Source organism: Monopterus albus, unplaced genomic scaffold, assembly GCF_001952655.1.
Source record: "Monopterus albus unplaced genomic scaffold, M_albus_1.0 scaffold24.1, whole genome shotgun sequence".
Classification (NCBI taxonomy): Eukaryota; Metazoa; Chordata; class Actinopteri; order Synbranchiformes; family Synbranchidae; genus Monopterus; species Monopterus albus.
In genome coordinates, this window is record NW_018127904.1 from 1,857,278 (window position 1) to 1,871,225 (window position 13,948).

The 13,948-nt window shown below is 41.0% G+C and overlaps 2 protein-coding genes across 3 annotated transcripts in view; both read right to left on the bottom strand.

Annotated features, from left to right (window-relative positions):
* Nucleotides 1-2,746, bottom strand: part of prmt2 (protein arginine methyltransferase 2) — a 10,950-nt gene extending 8,204 nt beyond the window's left edge. For both annotated transcript variants that reach the window (XM_020594791.1, XM_020594790.1), the window contains exons 1-3: nt 2,497-2,746; nt 2,238-2,414; nt 298-459 (exon numbers count right to left, since the gene is read on the bottom strand). In XM_020594791.1, coding sequence (XP_020450447.1) covers nt 298-459; nt 2,238-2,414; nt 2,497-2,652 — 495 coding nt within the window. In that variant the 5' untranslated portion in view covers nt 2,653-2,746. The remainder of the gene's footprint in view (nt 1-297; nt 460-2,237; nt 2,415-2,496) is intronic.
* A 967-nt stretch (nt 2,747-3,713) lies between these two features.
* Nucleotides 3,714-13,948, bottom strand: part of cfap65 (cilia and flagella associated protein 65) — a gene marked incomplete at its 5' end in the record, with an annotated part of 15,987 nt that continues 5,752 nt past the window's right edge. The window contains 25 exons of the mRNA XM_020594687.1: nt 3,714-4,100; nt 4,175-4,558; nt 4,971-5,102; nt 5,280-5,500; nt 5,646-5,687; nt 5,771-5,905; nt 6,058-6,174; nt 7,118-7,261; nt 7,441-7,599; nt 8,089-8,280; nt 8,581-8,691; nt 9,285-9,351; nt 9,567-9,652; nt 9,800-9,890; nt 10,040-10,168; nt 10,786-10,999; nt 11,095-11,223; nt 11,430-11,595; nt 11,770-11,916; nt 12,018-12,102; nt 12,306-12,445; nt 12,546-12,797; nt 13,083-13,211; nt 13,412-13,568; nt 13,710-13,948. Coding sequence (XP_020450343.1) covers nt 4,019-4,100; nt 4,175-4,558; nt 4,971-5,102; nt 5,280-5,500; nt 5,646-5,687; nt 5,771-5,905; nt 6,058-6,174; nt 7,118-7,261; nt 7,441-7,599; nt 8,089-8,280; nt 8,581-8,691; nt 9,285-9,351; nt 9,567-9,652; nt 9,800-9,890; nt 10,040-10,168; nt 10,786-10,999; nt 11,095-11,223; nt 11,430-11,595; nt 11,770-11,916; nt 12,018-12,102; nt 12,306-12,445; nt 12,546-12,797; nt 13,083-13,211; nt 13,412-13,568; nt 13,710-13,948 — 3,750 coding nt within the window. The remainder of the gene's footprint in view (nt 4,101-4,174; nt 4,559-4,970; nt 5,103-5,279; nt 5,501-5,645; nt 5,688-5,770; nt 5,906-6,057; nt 6,175-7,117; nt 7,262-7,440; nt 7,600-8,088; nt 8,281-8,580; nt 8,692-9,284; nt 9,352-9,566; nt 9,653-9,799; nt 9,891-10,039; nt 10,169-10,785; nt 11,000-11,094; nt 11,224-11,429; nt 11,596-11,769; nt 11,917-12,017; nt 12,103-12,305; nt 12,446-12,545; nt 12,798-13,082; nt 13,212-13,411; nt 13,569-13,709) is intronic.

Consider the following 13,948-nt stretch of genomic DNA (forward strand, 5'->3'; position numbering starts at 1 on the left):
CCGGGGAAGACCCAGGACACGCTGGAGGGACTATGTCTCTCGACTGGCCTGGGAACGCCTCGGCATTTCCCCGGAGGAGCTGAAGGAAGTGTCTGGAGAGAGGGAAGTCTGGGCATCTTTGCTTAGACTGCTGCCCCCGCGACCCGGTTCCAGATAAGCAAAGGAAAATGGATGGATGGATAGAAAGTCCTACATGGTGTCAGTTCTTCACCTGCCTACACACAATGCAGACTACCTGACCAACACCCTGTCAGTGTGTGTATAAGAGTGTGAGTGCACCCACACTGCTGACATTACCGCGGAGGGTTGTGCGAGCTGAGCACAGAAGAGGCTGATGATGCCAGTTCCACAGCCGAGGTCCATCACCACCTTACTCCTCAGTGAAGCACTGTTGCTGAGGATAACCTGCCGGTACGCCTCAGTGCGGCTTTTATCTGAAAGCATCTCCAAGTGAAGCTTCTGTATGGGCAGACAAAATATAATCAAAAATATGATTTGGTGAGATGATGGGAGAGCAGTGTGCAATTACAACATGTGGACAAGACATATTTAATTATATTAACAATTCCATAAAAATGACATTATGAACAAAATATTATTAAATACAGACACAAAATATTCAACTAAGAAATTTTGAAATAACTGAAAAATTGTTTATACTCAGCTGCGCTGTCTGCTCAATGTCTCGGTCATCTCGACCGACAGACTGTGTGATGAAAAGTGGAATTATAAAATAAAATGGTGACTGGATAAAATTACATTATAAAATCAAAAACAGATATAAAGAAATAAATACAAGTTTTTATCTCAGACTATTTCAGTACAGGATCACTAAGCTGACTTCAAAACATGGTTGAGACATAGGCCAACACAGCTTTATTTTGTGCCTCAGAAAGAGCAGTTATTACCAAGCTAACAACTAATGGGGATCCAAAAACAATTAGCAACGTCCTCACTGAAACAGAGGAGATGTTTTGACGAGTCTTTATGGGGGGAGCCTTCAATGAACAGATGGCATGTTCAGGCTTTTTAAAATTAATTTATCTGTCTTCTCCGTGTTTGTTTTCCAAGCTTGTGAGTGTAATGCCTTTCGGCAGCTTTGAAATCTCTAAAGTTGTCCCTAAACACACCACTAAGGCACACCAATGAAAAAGAACAACAGATGTTTGTTGTTATGGATTTCAAGTAAGTTTCAAGTCCCTCCATGTTTACTTTTATGGATTCTCCCCGAAGGCCCCATTGAAATGCATGGCTGTGAATCAGTCTAAAGTCATATGGAATGCTTATAATTGTGTCTGTGACACACTGAGCCATGTAAAACATAGGTCTGTACCTGACAAAGGATTTTGTCACATAACTGTCACTGGGCTCAGACTCACATAACAAACCAGCCACATCATGGTGAGTCTTTTCAGTGACCACGACATTTGAAAACACTTCTAATAAAGTACAAATTTCACCTTTATGTGGCTTATCCTAGTGGGTTTTGTCCTTTTCTCCTTGTTCTGCAATTTGCTAAATAGATCCAACCTTGAAGAGCCCATGGCATGCTTTTCTTTGTTTTCTTACTCATCTACAATGTTAATAATGTGAATCATCATTTTAGACGTGACCTAAAGCTCATAAATGAGGTACGTATGTTCTAGTACTTCTATACAGAAGCAAATCGGGTTATACACATCTTGCAAACTCTCACTTTGGAGACTTTTGTCCTAACAATATAAATTCTTACATGACGGTGTAAGGATTTCACAGGCAACAGAAGCTGTGAGTGTTCATGAACTATCCTCTTGTTTTCAGGAGGAGGCTCTTGGGTTTTATTGTGCTGAAATAATTAGACTATTTGGAGTTATGATAGCTGCAAAGCTAATCTAGACGTACCCAAGATTAAACATTAAATGGCTGGAAATGAGCACGTCATGGGCTCTTTAATGTACATCTATGTATTGGACAGTGCCACTTTTTGAAGTGGGTATTTCCCTCCACCACCACAAGGGGGACGTACTGACCAAATTGCTGCTTGACACAACAAAATGAGGAGAAGAAGAAAACAAACTACTGGCAGGGGATACCTTCTATTGTAATGCACACTGGCTGACAAAAAATAAAACAATAAAATAAAAACAAAGACTCGACTAGAAGAGCCTCAGTTGACTGACAGGTCTCTCGACCATTCGACTATTAGGGGGCAGCCCTAGTAAAACCTTCTTTAAATGTGATTATTTGAGGTTTCTAACCAGTGTCCCATAGCTGCCGAAGTATTCTTCATCCTGCCACGGGTCCTCCTCCTCAGTACCATCCTGGCAGAGGTGGCTGGCGGGGACATAACCTCTGACGCCCTGCAGCTCTGCCCACCACCACGCTAATGAAGGCTTGGCGTGCACAAGCAGTTTGTCCCCGCTGGCAAAACTAAGCTGTGAAACAAAAGCGCACAGTTAGTGCTAAAGCTCGACTTCAACCTTTCGGGTGATAAGTGTGCAGTTGCTAGGCTCTAACTTGGTCGCTGTCACTTCCAGTAAAATCAGAGAGAGCAACATATTCTTCAGGAGGTGGCTCATCCTCATCTTCTTTCTCTGCCTGCATGACTGGTGACGTTATTTCTTGGTTTAGTATCTTGTAAGAAACTAAACGTTTCACGACATAACGTAGCATATGTAAAAACTCTTTCGTGTAGCTTACTACTGGAAAACGAGCGTTTGAATATCATCAACCATATAGCGCAAGCACTTCCTGTTTAGACGTCAGAGCGAGTCACAGTCTATGAGGTAGTGGTCCCTTCACGTACTGTCGAAAATATTGAAATCTTGGGTTGAAAGAAAATTACTGAAAATGTGTCTGTGAACGCACCGGAACAACTCTAAGCCACGTTCCCCCCAAAGATATACATATGTACAGTATATCAATGTGTTTTTAAAATGTCCCTAGTGGATATTGTTTTAAGCACATGGTAAAAGAAAAGATTTCATAAATAAAAACTTTCACGTTTCATTAAAAATGTACTTCTTACGTGTTTGGGAAGAAAAATATTAGATGACTCTAGTTGAGAAAGTGTGAATCTAGGCATTATTTTGAATATAAGGGAAATGATTTGAAAGACTGAAGAATTCTTTTCTTGAATGAAGTAATTTGGTGCAAAAATATTGACATCCAATGTCACATCAGATTATTTAATACAATTTCATGCACTTTTTTCAAACATCATTTGACTTCTGTTTCCATTTTAATATGGCTCTGTTCATAACACTGACTTCAATACTTTAACTAACTGACTAATGAATAAATGTTGCCTTAGCATTAATTCCCAAAAGGATATGTTGCTGTTCACAGCTCAAAGGATCTACTAGTACCTGGCTTTGTGGGTCCAACAAAAATTGCTTGTGATAAATATTTAACAATATATGTAAATGTTAATTTCCTCATAATAAAATCAGTAGAGACAATAAAGAGGTTTGTAGACTATTATAATCATGTGGAAAATGGTCACCAGTTAGCTCAAGAGATAAATCTGTTGTGAGATGGTGTGTTCTCTGTATTACAAAATGTGGAGTAAAAATAAGTGATATTTCAGCAATAATTACCAGTGTGTGCTTTCAAATCACTTATTTTATAATAATAATTGTATATTTTTAAACAATATAAACAATAGTCTATCTTTTAAGTCTAACTATTAACAAGAGCTTTCCCACCACTTTAAAGTTCAACCACTGATCTCAATAACTTCACAAGTTTAATCAAAGATTCCTCAGTGTCTTTTAATAATTGATCCCGAAGTTGCTGTACAAATCAACCATCCCTCCAGTGAATTTGGATGTAAACACATGAAACTATGCTCCTCTATAGTCTTGTCAACACAAAAAGCATATATGAAGCACAATAAGTGCAAAGGCCTAGGGCTAGGAAGAAGAAACATTAATAAAGATGGTGGAGAAACAGAAACACAATGTGGAAAAGAAGAGGTGGGATTTAAAAAACAGAGAAATTGATTTCTTGGATGTTGGGTAGATGGTGAGGCTCCAAATTAAGTCGCAGTAGTTTCCTTTTTACTTTCAAAATGATCTCTCCCCTCCTTAGCCATGGCTCCAGGCATCCTCCCAGTTCTACTGAAACACACTCTATGTTAACCATTTCGTATAATATATTATGTGTGTGTGTGTGTGTGTGCGCCTGTCTTCACCTGGTAAAAGCTGGTGGCAAGGTTGCAAAGCGTGGGTGTGCTGTAAGAACAAGTTCTCCTCTGACAGCTTCCATCATCAGGTTCTGGAGGGTGTTCAGCAAAACATATTTACTAATGTCAGCAGGCACACGTTCAGCAGACTGTGTGTTCTGTGTTTGGAGCCTGTTTTCCAGACACCCTGCAGTTCCCTCCCTGTCCTCTGTGTGGTGCTCTTCATTAACTCCAACCTTTGTCCCACTCAGCAGAACCTGAGGTTGAGGTTTTGGCAGAGAAAAATGTGTGGGACAGATAGGGTGGTGGAGGGAAGATGGAGATGAGGGGCAGTGGAAGGGAGAACATTCTGCTGGCTGGTAGGTGATGACGGCTGAATCAGTAAGTATGTTCCTAGAAAGGGAGAGGGAGAAAGATACATGAATACACAAACACACGTTTGTCTTCATTCCTCGTGGGGACTTCACAAATGTCTTACATTCATTTCCCTAACCTTAACCATAAACACTACTTGCCTAACCCTTTCTCTTACTCCATCCTTAACCTAAAGTTAGCCTGATTCACAGGGTGGGAACCAGCATCTGTTCTCCTCAACAAGTCCCCACAATGTGAGTGTGTAAACATCTTGGACCCCCATAGTCTGAGTAATTCCAGGTGGGCACACACACATAAATAATGGCTACATTGCACATATCCTAACTATAAATCCAATCATCACCTAAAATGACATCTAATATGAGGGTCTGGTTGGATGTCTGAATCTAAGTTTTTACTGTATATATCTGGATGTCTGTGTAAGTGTCACCATAGCAGGGAGGTGAGTATGTGCTGAAGGATGTCCTTCCCAGGGCCAAGTGCTGGTGGAGGCAGCCCAACATTGAGGGATGTGCTTGAACAAGTGGTTTCAGGCTTCTGGGGCTTGACTGACTGAAGGCACCTTAGGAAGACAGCAGAGATAAAAGCATGGAGGTTGGAGAACGGGGACATTTATGAAAGAGGAATGATAACTAATTTCATAAACTTCAAATAAGAAGGTTTTTTTGTAAATTCTTATGTAAACGTTTAGTCTGGATTTTGCTGAGTGATATTAAGTGTGGACAGTGAAAGACCTTACCTATAAATCTTATTGAACTGGTCAGGAAGGTGTGTGAGGTACTCCTGAACACTGTGGGAGTGTGCTGTAACCCACAGATGCAGCAGGGCAGGTTGAGGAAGCTCAGGCTGCCTCCATACATTAACAGTTTCTCGATATGCCCGCCGTTCAACCTTTGTTAGCTTCTCACATATGGTGCCCACTGTTTTACAACTACTACTGGCACTGATAGGAGGAAGAGTCTGGAAGGGAGAGGAATTGAGACATAAAGGTGCAGTCAAATTAAACAGAGCTTTAGAAATCCCCAAAGGTTTACAGTGCATTCTTTACTGTATGTTTATAAATGAATATGATTACCATAATATTCATGCAAAGGGCTGACATTACCTTATATTTCCTGAGTGATGGCCCTTTTCTAAGTGGAGATTCCTGTAACAAGACAAAGGTGAATATGGTAATTAAAACAGTTATATCATTTTGAAAATATGACAATTTGTTTGTGAGATTTGGACCTTATCTGTCAAAACTCTTTGACTCTCTGTAAGGTTTTTATCTGTGACTATAAATTCATCTTCCTGTCTCACTCTCTCATCCTTCCAACGCTGCAAAGCATCTTGATATTGAACCAGTGCTGCTTCCTGAATAACCTGAAGAAGAGGGAAAGAAGGAGAAGGAGAACATGAGGCTTATCACAGAAAACATAAAAGCAGTGCACCAACCAGGACCAGAATGACAAGTTAAAAAATAAAATAAAACAAAATATGCAGCTTCAAATCTAGAGATATACTGCTGTGGGTACCTGACAGATCAGATCTAGCTGATACACAGTGGGGTAGTCGGTAGAAGTGAAGGTAAGAACACAAAGAGCAATCTCCCCTGGACAGAGACTGCCTCGCTCCGGACGGATCTGCACCACCTGCCACAACACACACACATACGCAACTTTGTGAACATGTTATGTTAGTCTTTTCAAGCTAATCAAAGAAAAAAAGACAAGATCATTTATAAACAGTATACAACAAAACTGTCAGTATTACTAAAATGTTAAGTAGTTACACTCTGGTATACAAACTTGCACTCAGCGTGCCATTTATAAACATCATCTCCCCTGTTCATTTTGCTCTCATGCAGCCCCATTATCAGCACATTCTTACCTCCATGTTTCATGGTTGGTACCATGCATTCACTGTGGCAGTCATGACCGGGTTCACGACAGACATGCTGGACCTCAACTGATCCAAACAAATGTATTTTGGTTTCATCTGACCACAGAATGCCATACCAGTATTCATCAGGTTTCTTTCTGTGTTCTTTACCAAAGTTTATACTTGCAGTTACCATTTTGAGAACAATGATTTTCTTCTTGGTCTTTGTCTATAGGTTGAGTGCAGTGTTGTCCACAGTGTCTGAGCAGTCCATGAAACACCAAGTTTCACAAATAATCCTTGTGCCAAGTCAGAAGCAGTCACTCAAAACAAGGTTGTGTAAACAGCAAATTGTGCATGGTGTCATTTTTGAGTTCCTATTCCCCCTAACCACTGCTCCAAGTGTGTTTCTATTTACATTCAGTAGCCTACTGATGTTTTTGTACACTCTCCCATTTTTAAGTCTCACAGTCTGGTTTCTTGTTCATGCCACTCCTTACCAAGTTGCATTAGACAACCCAGGCCACAACTGGCAATGCTGTAATGTTCAAAACTTTTATAACCTTGTTCATGGAAATCACAGGTGCAATCACCTTTGCTGCGTTAAGGCTGTACTCTAAAGCCTGTATTTTCACTGTAGTCTATCTAAGCTGTTTGTTTTAAATTGTACATGAACTAGAATTACTGCTTCGCAGTTGAATGTGGACCATGTACCTGCTGGTTGCTCTGCTGGGGCAGGTCCCATATGTAATGAACTGTGTCTGTGAGAGACACATTGGTAAGAAAGAAGATTCTTGAAGCCTGGGAGCACACAGGGATGTCACCTAGAGGGATGCTGTCCTCAGACAGAAATACCACCTGCACACACACAATGAGATGAATGCAAAAAGTCTAAAAAGATTAGAAACACAAAGGCAAGATAACTTATGAGGACTACACCACTGGTATTTTTCAGAACCTGAATGACCTGAGATTTACATTAAAACATGATCAGAATGATATTCAGATTCAGCGGCTTTGTTTATAACTGCTCTCACCTGTCCTAGGAAGGGCACCCTCTGGACACAGGGTACAGGTGCCTTAGCCTCTGTGCAGTTAAACTGGTTTGAACAGCCCATTATTAGAGTTTCAAGTCCACTTCCCTCAAACCTCACCAGTGTTGAGTCCCCATCTTGGATATGGATAGGAACCTCCATCTAGTGAGACAAATTCAGAAACAATCAAAATCACTAGACAAACTTACTTTCTTCAACACACCCTCTCGGTCCACATGTGCGAAACATCCTACAGGTAGCAAGTCCTTATAAGCAGAGGTGTATTCAAGTGAACACTGTTGTGGTTGTGCTCATTTACATCATCAGTGTTAGTAATATTTTGTGCAATATTTGGTGCTCCTAACAGTAATTGCAACAGGTTTAGTAAATATCCCCCAGGATGTGCTAATAGTATAAATGCTTTGGTGTGTGGCATTATTCTGAATAAACAAATGAATGAAAATCCATTTAATCCTCTAGCTGGGTACATAAGAATTGTTACTAATGATGTTTAGTCGCATATGTTTCTGTTCCAATTTGACTTCTAAATTATTATCTTAAAGATAACAGTGCTACTGATGAGAACACTTGGTGAAGTCTTTGAAGAGACAATTGTAAGAGGCAACAGAATGTAGGCAGAATAGCACACACGTGGTACATCTTAGCCTCCAGTGGAGAGAAGATCCATTCCAGCATGGCTGTCTCCCCAGGTAGGACCTGTCCCTCTGGATTAAGGCAGCACAGCACTGGATGGTTAAAGTTGTCCACCTGAATCTGTGACAACACGGTTGTGTCCACTACATAATGGACTGGCAATGCACCAGCATTGTGTAATTCATACACCTGCAGGACAAACAAAGATAAACAAATACGGCTTTCCAGGTTTTGTCTAAACTTTTACAGAAGCTTAAGTTGCAGTTTGAAGTGTTTTTAACAGAGGAAGGTGTCCCAGTCTAACGAGCATTAGAATACTGAAACAAGTGAGTTAACAAGTTAAGAATCTGGGGAAGGAAAACTCCTTCTGATCCACTGCATATGAGTTAATAGGTGAAATATTACATTATGTTAATTAATAACATTACATTAATTAATTAATACATTACAATGATACTGATAACTGTGTTACAAAAATTAAGTGCACACCTGCTTCGGAGGACTGCAATCCCCAATAGTTACAGAGGTGAAGACGTGTCGATTGGAGGCAAAGTGGAGATATGGTCTGTCTCTCTGCAGTGTCACTCCCTGGAAGTTCAGCTGTGAACAGAACACATGATTCAGCTCGACAGCAGGTAAAAGAGACAATACTGGAAGAGCACTATCAACTGCATAAGGCCACGTTCAGAATGAGTTTCAAAAGTGTCAAAAAAATGCAGCTCTCCCCAGTCATTTATATGTGGGACCGTGTTTGCCGCAGATATCAATCCTTTAACAATGGAATCGATTGATTGAGATTCATTGGCTTGCCCATGGAGGTTTCAACATGTGGACTGGGCAGGGCGGGAATCAAACCTTCCAGTTAGGAGATGACCGCTTTACTTCCTGAGCCACAGCTGCCCTTGAATGGAGCCACTCATGTCAACTTGTGACAATGTTGTACACGCCTACAACACTCCCCTGCAATCCCTCATCCCCCTACCAACACAGCCCCCACATAAAAACACAGCAGGGTGTTGCATTTTACCTGACTCAGTCTGAACGCAGATTAATAGAAGTGAGAAAACTGTTAATTACAGCAAGAAAAAAAATGATGTTGATGATACTATTATTGTCTAGCAATTATTTTATCAGTGACCTTAGACTTGAATAAATATAAGCCTTATGTGAACTTATGTGAATTTCTGCCTCACCAATATCTCTCTGCCATAAGAGACTTTCAACACGACAGGAAACCGATCTGTCCCAACAAAGTCATGGCTGTGAAGAAAAAGTTTAGATTATTTTGGGATCAAATTATTAATGCGATCTAATGCCTGAAATAGCTACATTCTGCTAAAAATTATTTACTTTGTCACCAGTATCAGTCATAATAATTCATAAAACACAGTAAAGTGTAATTGTTATTGCCAATATTACCACATTCCCTGACTTGTTCACCAGTCTGAGATGTATGCTGTGCAATAATCTCTGACCTGTAGCTGAAGTGCACTGCCCTCTGCTGGCCTGGGTGCAAAGTTCCAGAACGAGGAGATATGCTGAACAGACGGTTGTCTTGAACCTGTCAATGACATGAACATGTGCTTTTGTTACTCTGTCTTTTTTAAAGTTGAAATGTCCTGTTCTGAAATATGAACCTCAGTCATTTTTAATATTTAATATTCATAAAATTTCTTCATGTTTTTAGATAAAGGATAAGACATCTGACCTTCATCTGGTGCAGCTCAGTGCTGCTGTACTCTCCTATCTCTGCCCAATATTCCAACTCTATGCGTTGGTCCTCTGGAAACAAGAATGCCCTAATATTGAAGAGCAAGCCAAAAAAAGTAGCTCAACAGTCAGTGGACGTAAGATCAGTAGACAGTCTTCCAAAAATCTTAGATGATTTCGGATGACTGTACAGTATTTTCTGTAATCTGTTTTTTTTTTTATTTTATTTTTTACTGACCAGTCTACAGGGATGGAGCCAGGGTTGTGAAACATCAGTACAAAAATGGAAGGATCTGAATTCAAGGGAGCGGCACTGAAGTTAATATCCAGCATTGTTTCGGTGAAGATGGAAGGACAACTGCGCAGACTAGAGACATGGAGAGGACAAAGACATGCCACACACCATATACCCTGACAATGTAAATACAAGATGTCTATTTCACTTAAAGCTACAGTATGTTACTTTTTAAAAATATTTTTGTTGTAGAAAAATGCTCCAAAACTTGACTTAATGTGGAGAGGTGCTCTCGAAGCCTCCTGTGAACCAGACTCAGTGAACAGCACTGGCAGCAGTGCAGAGATATTAGCTCCTAAAAGGTTTTGAGTGGGATTGGCCTCTCTGACCAATCACAGATTTTCCATTATTTCTGCTTGATCAGTAAGTTTTATTGCATTCAATTTTCTTGTAATTCCATAATGACAAATACTGTATCTGAAGAGCTGGGCAGAGCGTAGCAGATCGTAGTAGATCGTAGTAGAGCATAGTGGAGCAGGGAGCAGGGAGCAGGGAGAGGGAGTGCTGGGCAGAGCAGAGTGGATTGATTTGGAGTTTCATGCTAGTGCTACCTTAAAGTACATACTATAGTTTTAAGGAAACTGCAAAAATCAGTGTATTATGGCTTGACTCAATTTTCTTTAATAGTAAAAGATAAATATGAATTACAATTACAATGAATTTCAGTGTTTCTATATCCTTCCCCTAACCTGTGCCTGGTGGGGGTTCTATAAGTGAGCTCTTCAGGGGAGGGGTTGGACAGCAGGTGTTTGTTGAAGCTGTCCAATGAGAAGAGCTTCCATAGATGCACCTTGCCGAGTCTGCATACACTGCCACCACTGCACACATCAATCACCTGTATAGTGGGGAACACACCTTTAGCTCGTACTTCACACACTGCCTGAGGAGGGGAAGACATAAACCCTGGGAGGAGAGAGAGGAAGAACGTATAATGTACCAGGAAATAAATTGCAGAATATATTCAGCTTTGTAGAGTTTGTGTGTGTGTTTTTATCCACCTCTGGCATTCAGTGTGTGGTAGTTGATAGTCCACAAGTACTGGGCTCGCCTCTGTGGTTTGACAATTGCTCGGAGCAGCATTGTGCAATGCGAGGCGATGGTTCCCCTCTCACAGTCCAGCTTTAGACCTAACCGGGCCAACAGAATATATTTAATCTACAACACTGATTAACTACAGTATATCTGTCTCAGTCATGGTCAGTGGTCAATGAGCTCTACAGTGATAACTGTTCATTTGCTCTGCTAACAGATGCTAAAAATCAAATACTCTGTCAAGAAATGATGAATATCACATATATAAAATGACCACAGAGAACACCACAAAAGAGAATACCACTTGGCTCAGTCACAGAGTCATAAATAAGTCCCTCTTCCAAAAGGATCTGCTTTACAGAGAGGCAGAAGGACACAGGACAAGGGCTGCCGTTCACTAAAGGAACTTCAATTGAGCGGTAACTTCCAACCTGAGTCTCTCCAACATCCACAACTGCTCTCTCTGCCTGGGGAGGAAACAAACATGCACGCACAGCTTGGTTCAATCAAATCATGCTCCAAATGTGAGTGGAAATTTGAATTTTCTTAAAAATTGACATGTAATTACAGCACATGAACATATAGATATAACCATGTATCTACAAAGACATAAAATCACATAAACACAATGACACTCCCACCTTTATGAAGCCTGTAGAGCCCATTCCCACCACTGTAAGAGTAAGGTGTGACTTGTTCCATCCATCAGTCTGGGTTGGCCAGAAGGTGAGAATAGGTTTGACTGTGTATGTTTTCTCTTCTAGCGGACTGAAGAACCATGTCTGCTCCTGTGATAGAAGTAAATAAAGTCAACAGCTCTGTCATTTATTGAACAATTTGCAAAGCTGCTTTTTATACAAATGTATGTGTGATTCTCTCAATCTCCTACTGAGCTCTCATTGGGATGCAGTTCACCAGCATTTGGTTCAACAAAGATAATGTCCTGGTCTGACTCAGGAATGCTCCACTGGAACCTATCATAAAGGATAATCACATAAAGCTAGTAAAGCCAGCTGTGGACAAGCAGGGATATTTCCAGTCTACAAACAAAACACTAAACCATGTCAGAAATACAGGACCACGCAGGGATATTTCCAGTCTACAAACAAAACACTGAACAATGTCAGAAATACAGGACCAGATAAATAACACCAGGATTTCATATTAGCCAACCAACCGTAGAGGTACAAGGCTGAGATTCCTGATGTGGTGGGAGCGCTGTGCTCGTGAGCCCACAGCTGTTGGCTGGAAATATAAACTGCTGTCTCCACCCAGAGACATACACAGCTTTTCCACCACACTGACAATTGTCAGTTCCTAAAGAAGACAAAGACATTAACAAACAGAAAGCCCTGCAGAACAGTGTGCCTCAGTGTTACTGCTTGTGTCCTTTGTGTCTGTGTCGTCTATATAGTACCTCTGTGTGTTTAGCTGCATTGAGCTGCAGCTTTAAAATAAACCCCTCTTTGGGACTGTCTTCTGTGCGAGTTGTTCTGAGGGTGAGAATTTGGTGATCAGCAGGGTGGATCAGGCCACTGTTTGGAGTTACAGACACTGATTCTGACAGGGCAGGGTTTGAGCTATGGTCCAAACAGAAAGTAAGAGGCAGATCCCCAATATTCTGGAGGAGCACTGTCTTATAGGAAGGAGCATTCAGGGCTGGAAAGACCTAGAAAGAACAAAAAGCCATATTATCCGCTCCTAGTGTTTAACAGTAATATAATGTCAATTATGCTGGATTCACAGGGACATTTTAGTTATACAGCCTTCAACTCTTACAGCACCTTAAATACCATCATAATTTTTTACTGTTTATTGACAGAATCGTGAAACTAGAGATAAAGAACCAAACAGGGGAGATGGATATACTGTATATACAAAAAGAGAAGAGAGGGAGAGAGAGCGATAATGTGTATTATAGGCATTTGTGTTCATTCTTGTACTTGTGTCTTACCACTCGAGGAGGTTTCAGGGAGCAGCATGGCGCGAAGTGCTCCTTGCCTGGCTGAAAGGAGTGGCCAGTGACTCTGACGGTCACACACCAGGGCAGGCACAGCAGCTGCTCACCTTTGTGATGACTGTTCTGCAGGATCCAGAGAGGGAAGGAGCAAAACCAAAATTTGTTACATAAAAATGGCTTGGATTTTCCTCACAACAGGGGGACAAATCAGCAAAAAATTAGACAAATTTAACACACACTTTTTGACATATTAACTGAAACAAGAAAAGTACCCTAACTTGTTGCAACTGACTTTTTACTGTTGTTTTTCCCTATAACATTACCTTATAGTATGCAAAGCACTCAAGCTGTGCTCCATGCAGGGTATTGGGCTGCTTGGGGTTATACATCACTATGAATGAAGTAGACTTCAGTGGAGCCAGGTCACATGATGAGGGGGAGACAGTGAATGGAGAATTCTGGGCAATGGTCCACATCAGGCTGGAGTAGAATCATGTGCAAAAGGAGCCATATTGGGCAACAAAAATAATAAAACAGATACTCTATGACAGTTTCATACATTAAAAAAGTATGTTGATCATGACATAGTGAGAAGCCACAATTAAAGGAAGGCAGTAGTACCTGAGTTTCCCTGCGGTGTGGTTGGTGACGGAGACAGACTTAGAGAAAGCTGATGAAGCAGAGAAGGAGGAGGACGTTTTGTGATTAAACAGCAGCTCACTGGGTACCACAGACACATGTGGAGATGATGAAGACAAACTGGGAGAGAGAGGATCTATGCACCCCAAACAGGATTGGCAAAACTCCTCCATGGGAGCTCTCAGCACAACAGCAGCACTGTCAGATCGTTGGTTTGACTG